General features: G+C 43.1%; 1 protein-coding gene across 4 annotated transcripts in view; it reads right to left on the reverse strand.

Moving 5' to 3' along the window:
• The window catches only part of SANBR (SANT and BTB domain regulator of CSR), a 43,437-nt gene extending 30,436 nt beyond the window's left edge, over positions 1-13,001 (reverse strand). For 2 of the 4 annotated variants that reach the window (XR_008444543.1, XM_054024232.1), the window contains exons 1-4: positions 12,664-12,870; positions 6,756-6,922; positions 1,918-2,104; positions 453-546 (exon numbers count right to left, since the gene is read on the reverse strand). Coding sequence is in view for 3 of the 4 variants with exons in the window: in XM_054024232.1 (XP_053880207.1) it covers positions 453-546; positions 1,918-2,104; positions 6,756-6,905 (431 nt within the window). In the remaining variant the exon portion in view is untranslated. Of the gene's footprint in view, positions 1-452; positions 547-1,917; positions 2,105-6,755; positions 6,923-12,663; positions 12,871-12,941 lie in introns of those variants that run through there. The other 2 variants (XM_054024231.1, XM_054024230.1) reach the window with 2 other exon arrangements.
• Positions 13,002-19,126: the final 6,125 nt, after the last annotated feature.

The following is a 19,126-nucleotide window of genomic DNA, read 5'->3' on the forward strand; positions in this document are numbered from 1 at the left end:
GCAAACTTCATAAATTTGTTTGCATAAAGTGTTAGGCCGAACAGAGGCTAGTTTATGTTATTCAACTGTCTCGGCAATTTGGTTAATATTATAAATCACAAATAGGTCTTTCTCTACACTGAGAATTTTCAGCTATTTTCCCCACCATTGGTGTAGCACCACTGCAGCTCCAAAAGTACTGACATTGGTGGAAGTGCTAGTGGACCATAGGAGCAGCTGTGTTCATGAACAATTGATTAGATTACATGATGGTGAAAACACCCATGACTGATTTCCATTAGCATTCCAACTGTTGCTAGCATGGATGGAGCTGCACAAATACTAACTGACAAATGGTGGGAAGTTGCTGAAAATTCTGTGTAGACACAGCCAGAAAGATGTACATCTGTAAAGAGCAGATTTCAGTTTCACTGATATTAGCTTTACCAGATAGCAAACAATCATCATCCTACCCTTGACTTTCATCAGCATTTTCTCCACCTTTATGTGCAGAATGTTTCTCAGCTTCTGAAGAACAGTTTCTTGTGGAAGCAACACTGGACCTTCCTTCAACATAATAAAAAGCAGCATTAGAATTTAAAGCTAAACTCAGGGTCTCATATACCATTTGTTAGTGTTGCAAGTGTGTTGCTCCCATTCTGAAGAGAAGTTGTCATGATTATAACTGTCACAGGCTTCTCGAACACCTGGTTTAAAGCAGCAGTCTGGGTTAAGTTACAATGAAAAGGCAGCCAGTCACAGGATTAGGTGTACAGCAGACAGTGAAGTCAAGGGTAATTGACCTTTACCTTCGATAAGCTTTCCTCACTAATGTGCAGCATGCAGTAGGGTGTGGATCCAAAGCCCACTGAAATCAATAAGAGTCTTTCCACTGACTTCAGTGGCTTTGGATCAGGTCTTGAGCGCCCCAGTATGCAGCCTTCCAGACAAATTTTCTTGTGGTGATGTAATGACCCATCAAATGTGAAAAAGCCTCTTAAACTTCTTGTAGAACTGCGGCTTTGAATGTAGAGACGTCGCCATCTTAAATAGTTAATGTAAAAGCCAGCCAAAGAACGCTTTGGCCCTCTCATACTGTCTCCTCCTGGCTTCACCATTACCACTACATATATTGGCACTTTTTGACACAGATTAGCATGAGATACTATTATCTCACCTCCATCATCTGGCTGGGTGAACAGAATGCTTTAAGCTGTTTTTTTCCCCTTGGTTCTTGAAGAGATTCCTGTGGACTGTGATGGATAGCTGCTCCCTTCCCCACCCCCCAACAGTCTCCCCGATGCAGAGTCTCCTATAAGTTGCAATTCTGTCACCCCCATTGTTTAACATGCAAGGCTACTAGGGGAGACTGATTGTACTTGAACTGAAGTACCAAGAACAAGCAGCTGACACCAAGCTATACTTCTCATTCAGCATGGATACTGTAGATCCTCTGATGCCCCTAAGCAAAGCAGGCACTTGAATTAAAGGTATTGGCTGGGAAAGAAGAGTGAAATCTAAGAAATCACCAAAACAACGTTCTACTGCTCCTATATTTTCTTTAGAGGATTTCCTAAATATCTTAAAGTCACAACTATTACCACCTCCAGCGATAAGTTTTGACATTAACATACCTCTGGCTACAAAACTGCCAAGAATGTGCCTGAAAGATTTAGTATAAAAATCAAGTACATCAATTTAAGCAGTTCAAAACTTACTGTCATTGTAACTACCTTTTAAAAAGCCACAAACTATAAAACATTTGTACTTGAAACACTAAATGGGTTGACTCAGTTGGAAATAACTTTATTTTAGTTTATGCAGCAGTATTTGTGGCAAATTTATTTGAAGATTACTAACTACTAATTCCGGAAATAGGTTTACCAGACAAAAGAAAAACAGTGGACATGACACTATAATCAAAGCCACAGAATTTACCAGTTATGGAAATTGAATTCTGCCCGATGGAAGGCTCTTGAAACTCCCCCTGTGTATCCAGCAGAGAGGATTTGATGTATGTAGCTAGGGTTTCAACAGGACTCCCACCAGTAGCCATTAATGGATTGTACTGGTTGTCAACAGGTGAACTTCCACTGCTTTTCAGTTCATCAAACCTTTTTGCACACTGTCAAGAGATAAAATGATGGGAATATGAAGCAGATAACGGAAACTATATCACTTTAAAGGCTGGTACTGTTTCCTGTTAATAGTTTCTGCAAATTGGTTGATACATCATAGTTAAAAAAAATTATTAAAGCGAATGTTAAAATTATATCATATACAGGTTAAGGAAAGAGTGTCTGTGCATCTGGGTGTAGTGCTTAGATTATCCAAAAGTACAAGGTTTGGTTTAAAAGTCATAAAATACATATACCAACTCCTTCTATATGGTCAGCATTGAAGTTCTGAATTGAAACCGAACCAACTAAGAACCTTCACACTTAATATTGATTAAACCACATGGTAACTCACTCTGCAATACCTAAGAAGTGCAGACTATCCATGCAATATGTAAGATTTACCAGTTTCAAGACCCCACCAACATTCACACAAATTAAAGGATGGAGTTTCTGACTTAATCCTCAATTTCCCTCTCTTTACAGTTTAAGTTTATCCTTAAAAGGGCAGTTAGATTTTTTAAACCTTTACCTATGATGTTTAATACCTTAAATTACTCAAAGTAGAAATGTCTGTAAAATAAGAACATAAGAAATTAAGAATGGCCATACTGGGTCAGACCAATGGTCCAGCTAGCCCGGTATCCTGTCTTCTGACAGTGACTAGTGCCAGATGCTTCAGAGGAAATGAACAGATGAGGGCAATTTCGAGTGATCCATCCTCTGTTGTCCGGTCCCAGCTTCTGGCAGTTGGAGGTTTAGGACATCTGAAGCATGGGGTTGCGTTCCTGACCATCTTGGCTAATAACCACTGATAGACCCATCTTCCATTAATTTATTTAATTCGTTTTTGAACCCAGTTATACCTTTGACCTTCACAACATCCCATGGTAACAAATTCCACAGATTGACTGTGCATTGTGTGAAGTGCTTCCTTTTGTTTATTTTAAACCTGCTGCTTATTAATTTCATCAGGTGACCCTTAGCTCTTCTTATGTAAAGAGGTAAATAATACTTCCCTATTCATTTTCTCCACATCACTCATGATTTTATAGACTTCTATCATATCTCCCCTTAGTCATCCCTTTCTAAGATGAACTGTCCTAGTCTTTTTAATCTCTCCTCATATGAAAGCTCATTCCATACCCCTAATAATTTTTGTTGCCCTTTTTTTTTAATCTCTTCTAATTCGAATATATCGATGGGGCTATCAGAGCTGCTTGCAGTATTCAAGGTATGGGTGTACCATATAAATGCCAGTATGATATTTTCTCTCTTATTATTTATCACTTTCCTAATGGCTCCCAACATTGTTAGCTTTTTTTGACTGATGCTGCTGAGTGGATGTTGTCAGGAAAAAACATCCATGATGACTCCAAGATCCCTTTATTGAGTGGTAATAGCAAATTTGGACCCCATCATTTTGCTATATAGTTGGGATTATTTTTTCCTATGTGCGTTACTCTGCACTTAACATTGAATTTCATCTGCCATTTTGTTAACCAGTCACCTGGTTTAGAGAGATCACTTTGTAACTCTTCACAGTCAGCTTTGGAATTTTGTATCCTCTGCAAATTTTGCCACCTCACTGTTCACCCCCTTTTCCAAATAATTTATTAATATGTTCAACAGCACAGGTCCCAGGACAGACCCTTGGGTAACCACTATATTTCTCTCTCTCCATTGTAAAAAACTAACTATTTATTCCTACCCCTTTGTTTCATATTTTTTAACTAGTTACTGATCCAGGAGAGGACGTTCTCTCTCATCCCATGACTGCTTAGTTTGCTTAAAAGCTTCTGGTGTGGAATCTTGTCAAAGACTTTCTGAAAGTCCAACTACATTGTATTGACCGGATCTCCCTACTCCACATGCTTGTTGATAACTTCAAAGAATTCTAACAGAAGGGAAATCATGTCTTACCATTTACAAAAGCCGCATTGACTCTTCCCCAACATAGCGAGTTTCTCTATGTGTCTGATAACTTTAACTTCCCATTTGCACAATTATTGTTCCTTTACTTTATGGACTTTGCTCAGATTGGAAAATTTCACTTTATTTCTATTTAGTTTCCCTTTCTTGTTTTCATTACTCCTGGGGGAATTCTGTGCCAAAAAATTAAAAATTCTACAAAATTCTGCATATTTTGTCAAAATAACCCAATATAAACACGCCAGTTTCAATTATTTTGATAATTTATTTCAAAATACCTGTCAGCAACTATGTCTAACAATACAGACAAAAAAAGATTCAGGAAATATTTTTTGACAAATAGATTCCTTATTAGACATATTATTACAGAACTCTGAGTAATAATTCATTTAAACTACAATACAGAAATGTATTTTTCGCACTCCTCATAAGCAGTACAAAGACTTGGGGGAGTCAGGTGTAATGGAGGAGCTGAGGAAGAGGGAAGGAGTATGGGTGTGCACATGGAGGGTTGTTGGATGAAGGAGGGGAGAAGTATGGAACAGGTTTTTTAGGGGGCAGGGAGCGATTCTTAGGGAGTCTCCACCATGCAGACCCTGTCTGACTCTTAGCCTCTCATTCAGTCAGGCATATCTGCCCCGTCCCCATGTGTCCTTGCATCCACACTCAGCCACCCCTCTTCCTCCCATCCCCATGTGTCCCTGCACTCCCACTCAGCCCCTCCATCCCCATGGGTCCCTGTACCCTCTTCCCCGTCCCCATCTGTCCCTGCAACCCTACTCAGCCACCCTCTCCCCCATGTGGCCCTGAACCCCCACCCTCCATCCCCATGTATCCCTACATTCCCACTCCCATTCAGCCCCTGCCTCACTCTGTCTCCTACACTAGCCCTTCTGAAACCCAGAGCGATCCCATGTGCCCCACGCTGTCTGTCCACCCATAGCCTGTGCCTCCTGACCTGGCCCCATGGGCAGGGCGCTGTGAGGAAGGCAGCCTCTTCTCTTCCCTATCTGCAGCTGGGGCTGGCCTGGGAATGGCTGCTCTCTGTTCTGGCACCACAGTGGCCCCTGATGGGCAAAAGGCATAACCGCAGCACCTTTCTGGCAGAATGTATTTTCTGCAGAAAAAAAAATTCTGCACAGCATAATGAATTCTGCACATGCACAGCAGCTCAGAATTCTCCCAGGAGTATATTTTCATGCAGTAGTGAAGAGGCTAATGTTGAAATATTTGGGTTACCAAAAGTGCAGGAGAAAGTTAAAATGCAAACCAGAACAATATTAGGCTTTTAAAAATGTAATTTTTGTGTACAAACAGACTTAAAGGCCTCACTTATTAGATACAGATTTCAATGTAAATTAAAGGCCTTAATGCTTCAAACAACTACACACGAGAGTAACTTTACGTATACGAATAGTTCCATTAAACTGAATGGGACAATTCACATGGGAGTTTGAGAGAATATATTTTAACTCTGCCAAAGTCTATTGGATTAAATGGTCACTTGAGATCATAGGGCTAAATTCACCACGGCAACTCTAACAGCCTTCTATAGAGGCTCTGCATATCCTAAAGCAGAGTAACCACTTTTCTACTAACTCAGTTGAGAAAAGAGGTCAATAAAACATACAGGGGATTAATTTACTTATAATAGAAAGCATTGTATCAGCTGAAAAATTAAGTGACAGCATCCACAACTATGAATCTCTACTAAACACTATCAGCTTGTAGGACAATAAAATTCCACATAAAAAAAAATGATTGACTGGAGTTGAAGCTTATGTTTTAAATACAACATTATAGTGATGTCCATGAACAATGTTATAAATTAAGTGAGAGTTGCCACATTCAATTACGGAGTTTACAACAAGATGTCTGTTTACTTGTTATTGTGAGTCACAAAGAAACAAAACTGCCTGGAATTTCACAACAAATTTTGGTCCTGGACTCAAAAGTGTTTTGTTTGTCTTTTTTAAATGAAATCACACAAAAATGAGAGTTGAATGATGAAGCAGTCAAGATAAAATAAATCATCCAGGTGTTTCCTTTAAAATATGTGCACTAAGCAAAATTTGAAATCCAAGAGTTTACAGAAAAATTTAAACAGTTAGGGCCTGATCCTAGAGATGCTGAGTGCTCCTAACTCCCACTGAAGTAGGAAGTACTCTGACTTAAAGGATCAATCTAGCTGTCCTTCCCCCTCTTTAAATATCTGTTGAATATTGGAGCTTTGTTATTTCCAATTGAAAAGTATATCTGATCATATGCTAACACCATCTACCTCAGGAAAATCATAATGTTTGCTGAGAAGTATACCATAAAGTGTTGGGGGGTGGGGAGAAGAGGGATATGAAGTATGTATGTGCCTTCCATGTCATAAGGCTGTATTTTACAGTGTAATCTGAAAGCTTCTTGAAACCATTACAGACTCTTTCTTTTCACTTCACTTGTTCTTTTGACTAATTCCCAGTAATACTGCCTTAGGCTATAAGATGCATATTCTGCATTCAAGTTATGAATTTTGTTTACTTCGTATCTTGAATGTGGAGGTTTTGTAACACCTTCCTATTTGCATTTTTAACATATTGCTTAACTCTTTCAGGTCCTTTAAGTTCAAGTAACTTTACAAAACCATTCCCCCACCCTTCCAGTCGCCCTTCTGATAAAAGTGTAGTTCTCTTGATAAAGCACTGTTTAAACAGACATACTGATGGTTAATAAAGTTACCTCTTTGGATGTAAATCCTGGAACCAGCCTTGCCACACTGTCCCAGTTGATAGGCTGAGGGACACCGATTAAAGAGTACAGGATCATGTCCAAAACCATTTGATTATTATCATATGGAAAGTTATTGTTTTCTGAGTATCCTCGACTCATCTTTTGGCACTAAAAAGCTAGAGAGGCAAATGTAAATATGTATACATAAAGATCCATAAAGTTTAATACTGCTCATGTTTCACAGCAGCAATAATTACATGATCAGTTAAAGTACAATACATATTAATGGCAACACTACTATTACTATACGAAGTCAAGTACTAATACTACTACTTTTTGAATGGAATCTGGGTCAAATAGACATCTATGCAGCCCAGATTCCATTAAAAAAGGCACAATTGCAAAATAGTTTGTTTCAGTACCAACTGGTTTTTATCCTGAACAATACCTTAAGTAGTTCTATCATAAAAAAACCCCCCAAAGATTCAGCTTCATTTAGGGTTAAAAAGAAGAACACTAATGAAACTACAGCAGGCTTTGTTTTAGAAGTGGCAATTTTTAGAAATGATAAGGCATTTGATAAAAAGACAACAGAAGTTATTCTGAAGAGACCAAGATGAGTCATACTATAGTTTGACATCTAAATCTAAAAGGAGAAAACTATTCCTCAATAGGGAACATGCAGTGTTATTAATCTCCTCTTCCTTGAAGTATGAAGGTGTGAGTAGGTCAAATAGGAGACAATTCAGAAAAAATCAGCAAGATAGTGGGTACCATTAATGCTTATTACAGGTTACAGGGAGTTCAGCTGTTTTTTTTTAAAAATATAAACCTGACAAAAGTAATATAAAGTTATTAGGAAGAAATTCAGACACTGATTTTTCTAATTAGGTAGTAAATAGGAAAGACAGGAATCGGGACTTCAAACACTACAGTATAACCCACCAGCCACAGTGTGTCAGTATAACAGCTACTGTATAAAAAGTAGAGAAAATAGTCTTTTTTTAATTGAAGGTGTAAATACGAATGAGTAGCCTATTCTAGTGATATACAATTACTTATTTCAGCACATGCTTTGGCCATGGAAAGTAAATAAAGGTAAGCTTATGTACAGGGAGTAGCTATTAAAATAGACTTTCCAGCACTTAAAGTGGAAATACTAGCAACTGACGGGATCCACAAAGTGGAGAGTAATAAGAAAGAAAGAAAACTGGACAAAACTTGCATGATGTGCAGTAGTTTCAAACAATACTAAACTCATCCAGTTAAAAACTTAGTAAATAAGTGCTTTACGGTCCAATCATATGCTTATATGCTTACAGGATAGGCCCAGTTTTTTCAGAATCTCCATTAATTCTGCATGTCCAATTTAATATATCTACAACCTGACTTTTCAGATGTTCTGAAGCACCCACAGCTCTAAAGTCAATGGGAGCTGCAGCTCTCAGCAATTCTGAAAATCAGGTCCTATGGGTTTCAAGTTGAGCATCGAGGAACTGAGGCATACAATTCAATTAGTGAACAATTTTGAAAAATGTTGGCCTTAATTATTATGGTTGCCAATTTTGGTAACTTTTGATTCTTCTATACCACCGCCTCCTGCAAGTGGTACCCCAAGTTGTAAGTATATTCAAAAGGAGCATGGTGGTAGAAAGAGTTTAGAACTAAGATTTTCAAATGCGACTAATAATTTCGGGTGCCCAACTGCGATACCTTAGGAGGGTCCAATTTACAGGAAGTGTTGGTCACCCACTCTGAAAATTAGGTCCTTTCAAGGTGCCTCAAATTGGGCACCTAAAAATTGAGGCACTCAAAATCATTAGTCAGATCTGAAAATCTTAATCTTGGGGTATAAATAATATGGCAATGGGAGGAGAGAAGATAGCAAGAGCTATGACTATGGAGAATCCTCAGAAGGCTGCAGTTGGATGTAGTCTCAATGGACTTACTTAATATAGGGAAAGTCCTCTAAGAGTTGCTTCCTTTACCCCACACTCATTTTTCTAATAGCTAGAAGAGGATTTCTTAAAAGTTTGTGCTGCAGTAGTAGGGAGCCCATTGATTTCATTTCAGAGTATATAAGCAATAAGGCGTATCATTTTGCCAGAAATTTGAACTGGTAAAAAACAAAACAAAAACCTCCCAACATGTAACGAAGGAAGTGTTTATGTTGTGGGGAAAAGCATCTGAATTTATAGAAAAATATTTGGAAAAAGAAATAAACGAATAATTATCTTAGTTTCAGAATATTCATCAAAAGAAAATTTAGAGGGAAAGTTATTTTTGGTTTCAAGGTAGCTTTGTTTGAGGAAAAAACAGAAAGTCATATAGTTTTTTCTTTGAAATGTAGCACTGGCAAGAAGTCCCAAATTAACAGCAATGGAAAATATTTTGCTAAAGAGCAGATGTTCCCTATCAGCAATGGCTGTCAAAACTTTCCTACGCAGGACTGTCAGTGTGTTTCAGCGCTGTTCCAGAATTGTGACATTTAGGAGTAAAAGTAGTTCAATTTCCATGTCCATTCAATATCTGGCCTTCATTCTCCGAAATATTATCAAAAGTGTCAACTGTGATGATTTTTTTTTTTTTTGTTATTCAGACCTCTCTCCATTAGTGAATGGACAGAAACCAATAGTTTCACATGGGCCATTGAATATTGCATAAGAAATTTCCAAAAAGAGATGACCAAGGCCAAATCTGAACCAATGACATAGGTGAAAGGTTATTCAATATTGAGCCTGTCTCCTGTGCTATCCAGTATACCCTTAACCGGCAGTTAAAAAAAAATGTCTGAATGCCAGCAGGGTAAAAGTGCAGGAACAAGTTTTATTCTCTACAAAATCAAAATGTAAGTATCGCTTATGGTTAGGCTTAATAAAAATACAATCACTATTGATATCCTATAAAGGTTATTCCTATTGTATAAATATACTGTATATCCAGGTGCAGAGACAGAGGAACAGTAGTTATTCTCATTTGCAAGAGTTCTAAAATTTAAAGGAAACAAAACCACAGTGGGTTATAGTAGTCTTAACATTTTACTAATAATAACTGTGAAGCAACTCAACAGTGCAATTATGACAGGTACTCCAAGAGGCAGTGACATTTCTTGAAAGGCATGAAGGTTTTATTTATCAAGTATGCACTTTTCTATTTTAGTGTTAACTGGAGCCTAGATTTGGCTATCCATGCAAATACCCGAGATGAGGACCTGTTTTGGTCATAAAATGACTAGGAATGGGATTTCAGTCTTAGCCACAAACTAAATACAGGTTAAACAGCATAACCAATAACAACGAGTCAGTGTCAGAATTAGAACAGTTCCCAATCCTGGATGGATTAGATCAACCCCTCAGCTCTAATTTCTTTCTTTCATATACGACACTGACATCTGCTGCCCTATGGGAAGTATCTACTCCCAAAAGCATACCATACGGTCAAATAAATATAGCTACTTAAATCTGCATGTGCAATGATCAAAATACAAACAACTACCGCTATTTGAATTAAATGCTCATTCTGATCATATACATAGAGCTGTGCCATACATGGATCATCATACAAGCAAATGAATGAGCTTGGATATTGAATGCATGTAGTAGGATATTAAATCTCAGAATTTACTTCCTATTTTGGAATTAGCACACATTGTGCTTGCCATAGTGGGTTCTCTAACACTGTTCTACTGTTGTATAATAAATCTTGTAAAAGCCATAGCTAGCATGTTCAAGACTACTTCCTTTTGCAGCAATGGTACGCACTTTAAGAGATGCAACATGGACAAAGCCTATAATAAGTAACACCACTCTCTAGAGATGACACTGCATCTTTGTGTTCTGCACAGTCTACACTACTGCAAGTGACAGTATTTATTCAAGTATCTATTCAAGTGACATCATCATAGGACCTAATCACATCAGCCATACCATCAGGGGCTCGTTCACCTGCACATCTACCAATGTGATCTATGCCATCATGTGCCAGCAATGCACCTCTGCCATGTACATTGGCCAAACCGGACAGTCTCTACGCAAAAGAATTAATGGACACAAATCTGACATCAGGAATCAAAATACTCAAAAACCAGTGGGAGAACACTTTAACCTGTCTGGTCATTCAGTGACAGACCTGCGGGTGGCTATATTACAACAGAAAAACTTCAAAAACAGACTCCAAAGAGAGACTACAGAGCTAGAATTGATATGCAAACTAGACACAATCAACTCCGGTTTGAATAAGGACTGGGAATGGCTGAGCCATTACAAACGTTGACTATCTCCCCTTGTAAGTACTCTCACACTTCTTATCACACTGTCTGTACTCGGCTAGCTTGATTATCACTTCAAAAGTTTTTTTTTTTTTTTTCTCTTAATTAATTGGCCTCTCAGAGTTGGTAAGACAACTCCCACCTGTTTATGCTCTCTCTGTATGTGTGTATATATATCTCCTCATTATATGTTCCATTCTATATGCATCCGAAGAAGTGGGCTGTAGTCCACGAAAGCTTATGCTCTAATAAATTTGTTAGTCTCTAAGGTGCCACAAGTACTCCTGTTCTTCTTCTTACTACTGCAAGTGAAGCTCAGCTTAAAAAAAAAAAAAAACTAATGCCATGAATAAGGTAAGTGAGACATAGCAGCTATGGGTGTGGCAGAAATTTAAAAAGTTTTAAAACCACTTAGACTAGTACATTAAATACACATAGGAAGAAGGCAACTTCATAAAGTTATCTTTATCAAAAACATGGGGTTCCAAATTAAACAATACTAACAAAATCCCCTTTTTTTTTTACTTAGTGTTTCATTTGTTTCACAATATAAATGGGGGAAAAAAGTGTCAGTACAAGGAATAGCAGGTTTACTTACAGTTAGGGAAATGTGGAGAATTGTGTAAGACTAAAATTTAAAAAAATATATGCAGACAAATCCTTGGTATGGAAAGAAGACAAAGCACAATTCTAGGACTGGGCTTTAACCATTTCCATGCAAAGAATTTACTAGAGTTGAACAGGATTTTATTTTTCTTTCCTTTTTTGGGGGGGGGGGGGGGAAGGGAGGGTTTTTTTTTTGTATACTATATGTTTAATTAGGAAGTATTAACACATTTAAAAATCCTTGCCATGTAAATATCAGAATCAATAATAATTAAAAATCAATCTGTTGTTTAAAGAGACATCCGTCATCAGATTTCTCTATTTAACAGGGTGTTACCATATTACAGTGTGAGCATCCTTATAACATCTACCCTGTTTCCCCGAAAATAAGACAGTGTCTTATATTAATTTTTGCTCCCAAAGATGCGCTAGGTCTTATTTTCAGGGGATGTCTTATTTTTCAGAAATGAAAAATGCCTTATTATCGGTGGATGCCTTATTATCGGGGAGGTCTTATTATCGGGGGGATGCCTTATATTACAACGAGAGGCAAAACTGTAAGTAGGCCTTATTTTCGGAGGATGTCTTATTTTCGGGGAAACAGGGTATGACATGCCATTTCTAATATTTTATTAAGTCGAGTGACATTTCTGATTACACATATTTAACAGACCAGGCACGTCTATGAAATGTTAGTATTCAAAAAAATTGGGCAGGTGCGCTGGGTTTTTGTTTGTTTGTTTTGGCAGATGAAGGTACTTTCTGAGTACTGAATAAAAGATAATAAAATATCTAAGTATTTATTTGTCCTCCATCTATTTGTCTGGGTACAAAATCAGTGTGTTAGTTTTACCATAATCACCCCACCTGCCAGGGGCCCCGTCCATGGAAGCAGGGACCCCAAGACTGATGAACCACACCCCGAATGGTGGGGTTCGCTCAGCAGTGCCCAGAAGGTCCCCTGGAGAACGAGGCGGGTGCTCGGCGCCTCCTGCCCAGAAGGAAAGAGAAGCTGAAAGGAGGGAGAGGCTGTGAGTCGGTTACCTGGGGCCCGATCCGGGCGGCAGCAGGGGGATGCGGACCTCTGGGTTTGAAGCCACCGAGGAGCTTGGCGAGCCCCAGCGCCGCGCTAGGGTAGGATGGAGGGAACCAAGAAGGCGCTTCCTGGGGGAGGCAAGAATCCAGACAGAGCGTTACCGCAACTCAGCCACAGACTCAGCGTCTCCCCCGACCTCGCCCTCGCCCAGACACCGCCTGCCACAGTCCGCCCACATGCCCGCCACCATCTCCCAGCCCCTCCCCCCGCGCTGGGAGCCACTGACCGCGCAGAGGCCACTCAGCGACCCACCCCACCAGCCACGCCCGGGACACTGGCAGCCCCCGCCTCTGACAGAAGAGAGCCAATGGGGGGGCGAAGCGCGGCTTTCCCGAGAGAGGCGGGCCTTGGCGTGCTGTGTCACGGGGTCGAGTCTCCGCCTCCTTCCCCAGCCTTGTCGCAGTGCAGCGGCTCCTCCCGTCCCCCAGCATCTGGTCTCCTAGCAACGAGCCGCGCAAAGCGCCCTCGGCCTGGGAGCCGCCGTCTCAGGCAGGTGGACGAGAAAGGCGGGGCTGGTCCTTTCCCCACCCAGGGCAGGGGCAGATGAACCCCCCCCTCGCCCCGGGGCCCCAGCCCTGTCTCGCTGTGACGTCACGCCCTCCTCCGTCGGCATTCCAACGTGACATCACACCACTACCCTAACCCCTCACCCAGGTTTTTTGCTGCCCCAAGCAAAAAAATTTTTGGCTGCCCCACCCACCAACCCTGAGCGCTCTCTCCCCTCCCCCCCCCCCAACTGTACCCCGCTGCTGCCCCAGACCTGGGTCACTGGTAACTCGCTCCCATGGCAGGTCATTCAGCAGGAATTTTAGCTGTGCACAGAACACAGACAGGATTAGTTCCCACATGGTTACAGAACTGCAGTAAAGTGGATCTATTTTCAGCTTGTGTGATTGGAGGATATCTGGATGCATATTATAAGACTGTCCTACACAAATGAGGAAAAGTTGAGGTGCCTTTATTATTCTTTTGTTCCATTCTTTGTTTCTATGGGGAATTTGCCTATGCAATATCACTGTCTTCCTTTCAAACAAATAAAACTAAAACTAAAAAACTAAACAAACAAACAAAAACAATGGCTGTTGAAAATAGCAATTTCAGTCCTAATAACCACTGGGAAGCATTTCTTGCTCAATTTATTCTACTTTTTCTACAGCAAGTTACAGTGGATCAGTATATTTGATTTGGGAGAAATGAAGTAACAGCTGCCCAAATTGCGCTTGAGCACTCCTGAATTTTGAGGGTGTTCAAATCTGGAAAGCAGGTGCTAGATTCCTTTTCTGAATATTAGCTAAATCTGGAAAAGAAAAGTCAATTTCTGCTTCCATGGCTCAGAAGTGTAAATCCTCCTACGTGCCTGGTACTGTATCTAAAGCTGCCCAGGTCCTAGTACAGCCTCCCCTCCCTTACTTTTCTGTTTAAATTCTAGTGGGATCCACGTACCTCCCTTGCTAGGCTTCAGATGGAGAGGTGCACTGTCCATTTAGTCCACCCAATTCTTTCTTTGGGGGAGAGCCCAGGGCTGGGGTGGCAGGAGGTGTAGGGAGGAGGGGAGCCCAGGGCTGGGGCAGCAGGAGGTGCAGGTGGAGGCCAGAGCTGGGGCAGCAGAGGGTGCGGGTTTGGTGGGAAAGAGCCCAGGGCTGGGGCGGCAGGAGATGCGGGTGGGGGGAGAGCCCAGGGCTGGGGCAGCAGGGGGGTGCAGGTGGGGGCCAGAGCTGGGGCAGCAGGGGGTGTGGGCGGGGGAGAGTCCAGGGCTGGGGCAACACCGGGGTGGGGGGCGGCAAAAAACCTAGAGCTGGCTCTGCCCCTACCATTCACAGCAAGCTGCAGCATGTTCCACACTCCTTCCCCCTCCCTTTTGTGTTAATTGCGGCCAAGGGAATGCTGGGAAATGTAGTTCTTTCCCTGCTCCGGGGCTGGCTCTATAGGCAGGGAGCTAACTAATGAACTACAGATCCCAGGGACCCCTGTTGGTTCTCAGCTCCCATGCTGGATTCTTGCGCCCAGGGCCGGCTTTAGGCCGATTCAGCCGATTCGGCTGAATTGGGCCCCGCGCCAAGAGGGCCCCGCGCTGCAGCTGTCCGCCCCGCCCCCAGCTCTCTTCCCCCTTCTCCCCTCCCCTGCACGCCCCGCCCCCTCCCCTGCTTCCCACGAATCAGAGATTCGCGGGAAGTCTGAGATGAAGCAGGGGCGGGCCGGCAGCACGAGGTAAGCTGGGGTGGGGTGGGGCGGGAGAAGGGCTCCGGGGAGGCGCGGCCCGTTCCCGCAGGCCCCAGCGGCTCCGGCCCGGTCCCCGTGGCTCGGGTCCCCCCCCCCCGTGCGGCTTCTGCGGCGCGGCTCGGATCCCCCCGTCCCCCGGCGCAGCCCCCGCGGCGCGGCTCGGGTCCCCCTGCCCCCCCCCCCGCGGTGCGGCTCCCCCCGCCCCCCCCCCCCCGCGGCGCGGCTCGGGTCCCCCCGTCCCGTCCCCCCCCGCGGCGCGGCTCGGGTCTCCCCCTGCGGCGCGGCTCGGGTCCCCCCGCCCCCCGCGGCTCGGGTCCCCCCGTCCCCGTCCCCCCCCGCGGCGCGGCGGGGCTCGGGTCCCCCGTCCCCGTCCCCCCCCATCCCCCCCCGCTGCTCGGGTCCCCCGTCCCCGCGCGGCTCGGGTCCTGGGGGCGGGGCTTGCAGCAAGCCCCGCCCCCAGGAATCGGGCCCCGCTCTTGTTAAAGCCGGCCCTGCTTTCACCCCTGCAAATTTGCCGCCTCAAGCAACTGCTTGCTTTGCTGGTGCCTAGAGCCAGCCCTGCCCTCACCACAGCGCGACATCGCCCACTTCTCTATCAGCATGACGTCACCCACCACTCGACGTCACCTGCCTCACCGCCACCTCAGTGTGATGTCATCCAATCAACCAGCCCTGTACCTTGGCTTGATGTCACCCCAGCCCCCAACCTCACAGTGTGACAAAGCCCCAACCTGTACATTTGCTGTTCCAAAAGCCAGTGAAAAATCACTGTAGTGGTTGGCCTCAATTTCACCAGCACCAGGATGGCTCTGGGTAAAAGACACATTTTCAGTTACTTTGGAGGAGGAGTTATTGTCCCCGGACCTACATGTCCTGCAGAGAAGAGAGAGTTGGGACCTCATGTCCTGGAAGTGGGGAGGGGACAGACAGGCTGTAGATGTATGTACATTGCCCCTTCCGATCCCAGCAAGTAGTGGTGAATCTGGCAGTGGAGAAGTCCCTGAGACTTCATTAACTTTCGCCTGGGTCCCCCTCTGCACTATCAAAATTCCCTGGGTGATTTCAGGGGCAGTGGAGCAAGGGAAAGCCATATTGCCTGGGAAGAAAGCTGGAGGAAAGGGATCCCTGTATCTGCACAGAAGCTAGGCACTTGCAGGCAGGCAGGCCTGTGCTTTTAGCAGATCTCTCCAGTTTTGTGCAGTTTTTGTTAAGCTGATTTTTAGACGGCTGGTTTATTATAGGGTTCACCAGTAATCTAACCAGAAGATCCTTAGGTTCTTCTACCAAACTCAGGCTACAGGATTAGAGAATGTTGCAGTGGTTCTCAAACTTTTGTACTGGTGACCCCTTTCACATATCAAGCCTCTGAGTGCGACCCTCCTTATAAATTAAAAACACTTATTTATATAACGCCATTATAAATGCTGGAGAAACAGCGGGGTTTGGGGTGGAGACTGACAGCTCACGACCCCCCCATGTAATAACCTTGCAACCCCCTTAGGGGCCCCAACCCCCAGTTTGAGAACCCCTGAGTAGAGAGTTCAATACCTTGTACGGACCATTGAAGTGTGTGGCAAGAACATTCACGCTGAGGACAGAGCTAGGCTGTTGAGATTTTTATTAAAATTAAGGAAAAGTTATCAAAGTTCCAAACCACAGAATCAGAAAGAAATAATACAGTTCTAGGGGTACCCATGGTAACATTCCTTGCAGAAGCTACTTAGACTAGCATATCCATAGCCTTCCTTTGGGACCTAGAGATAAGAGACAGCATAGTCTTTGGCATGCCACAATGAGTCTGATGTTCCAGGTTCCTCAATGCCAAGATGGTGGAGATAAGGGCTAGATTACAGTAGCTAAGGTATACTTAAACATTAAGCTAACAGCTAAACAAAAGGAACTAACAAACTGAATGTTAAAAGAACTTGAAGCTAAAAGAAGTAACTCCACATGGTTGTTTGCCCTCTTATAGGGTCTTGGGACTATCCTGAATATTCATGTCAGTGGCCCACCTTTCATGTTCAAATCTCATTTCCTTATCCACATAAATCTTAGGGTACACTTACTCTATAGAACATAAGAATGGCCATACTGGGTCAGACCAATGGTCCATCTAGCCCAGTATCCTGTCTTCCGACAGTGGCCAATGCCAAGTGCTTCAGAGGGAATGAACAGAATAGGTAATCGTGTCCCTGGCCCCCGGCCGAGTGCTCGCGCCCCCGGCCCAGCACCCCGGCCGAGCACCACGCCGGCCGAGCACTGCGCCGGCCCCCGGCCCGGCACCGCGCCGCCTCCGGCCCCGCACCCCCGGCCCAGCCCCTGGCCGAGCACCACGCTGCCCCCAGCCCCGCACTCCCGGCCCCAGCCCCTGCCGAGCACCGCCGGCCCCGGTCCAGCCCTGCACTGCTGGCCCCAGCCGAGCACCGCTGGGCCCTCCCTCCCTATTTTCCCGGACATGTCTGGCTTTTTGGGATTTCCCCCCGGACAGGGATTTGAGGCCCAAAAAGCCGGACATGTCCGGGAAAATCCGGACGTATGGTAACCCTACCTTTAGTTGTCTCTTTTCCAGACTGAAAAGTCCAAATCTTATTAATCTCTCCTCATACGGAAGCTGTTCCATACCCCTAATCATTTTTGTTGCCCTTTTCTGAACCTTTCCCAATTGCAATATATCTTTTTTGAGATGGGGCGACCAGATCTGTGTGCAACAAGAGGTCTTCCTTTTATTGCTGGTCTGACTGTTGGAATTCAAAAAGAGAAAAGACACTAGTCAGCAGATCTATTCAGGTGAGAGATTTTCCTTTCCTGGTCTGAATTTATCTAGAAAAATCAGTAAAATATAATGGTTTCCACTGTAAGGAAAAGAACAATTGCTGCAGCTGTTGGGCATGATTACACTATGGCTTGAATCATGCTATTATAGCAACAACTGTCAGGAAAACCATTTTCTGACATGGTGGTTGCTATACTAATTTAGTATTGTTTCCTTGTCCAGAGTGGACATGCTACTCAAAGTAAGATATAGATTTCCCTGAACAAGATAGTAAATGTAGGTCATGTGCTTCTCTTAGCTGTAAAAAGATGCAGAAAGGACAATATTTACTACAAAATTGAGCTACATAAGTTGATGAGTATCATGTTATCAAGTTAGGAGTAAAAATGGTTTGCAGTAAGCAAGATTGGATGTGGGTATAAATTCTACTAAAGAAATTAAAAAAAATCAGAGACTATATTACGGAAAATATAGAGTGCTGCACTACTACACGTCAGTGATAAAAGGCTATGGTTTATGGAAATGGGCAAACAATTTTTCCAAGATCATTGGAAATCTGATATAGCCCAAATACTCCACTCATACCAGGTGGCTCATGTTCATGTATAACTAGACAGTCACTGAAACAGCTACATTTTGCCTTCCCATGATGTTGATTTCTACTAATAGCAAGGTGATACAGTTTAGATCAGCTTTAACTTGCTATCATTTGTCTGTAGTAATGTTTTTCACAGGTTCATATATGTAGATAATGTTTTCACCCCTCAGTTCACGTCTCCTATGTATCCTCAGTGCACACACCCCCTTTGGAATGTGTAGATCTTCTAAAAGTCTTATTTTTGTGACAACCTTTGTCTTGTAAGTTGTTGTAGCAGCCATGCCAAGGAGGACGTTTTTGTTTGTGTTAAATTTTGAGGCAGGTTTTGCTACACTTTTTGGTATGCAAGCTATGGGAGTATATGTTAGATTGTTACTATGCAGTGTAGTTGTAGCCGTGTCAGTCCCAGGATATTAGAGAGACAAGGGGGGTGAAGTAATATCTTTTATTGGACAAGCTTCTGTTGGTGAGAGAAACATGCTTTAGAGCCACACAGAGTTGACCTAAAGAAGAGCTCTGTGTGGCTCGAAAGCTTCTCTCTCTCACCAACAGAAGTTGGTTTAATAAATGATATTACCTCACCCACCTTGTGTCTCAGGTAATTACTAGTCATATTGTGGACAGGGCATCTGAAAGTGCTTTTGAATATCAGAATTAAAACATATTAGTGACTTGAATCACTATAGCTCATTTTGTATAGTACTCACCCCCTGTGCTTTTTTTTTTTTTTTAAATTGTATTACATTTTTACTTCTGTTCATTTTCTTTGGATGAAATCCTGGCTCCATTGAAGTCAATGGCAAAACTACCATTGACTTCA

Source organism: Malaclemys terrapin, chromosome 3 (genome assembly GCF_027887155.1).
Source record: "Malaclemys terrapin pileata isolate rMalTer1 chromosome 3, rMalTer1.hap1, whole genome shotgun sequence".
NCBI lineage: Eukaryota > Metazoa > Chordata > Testudines > Emydidae > Malaclemys > Malaclemys terrapin.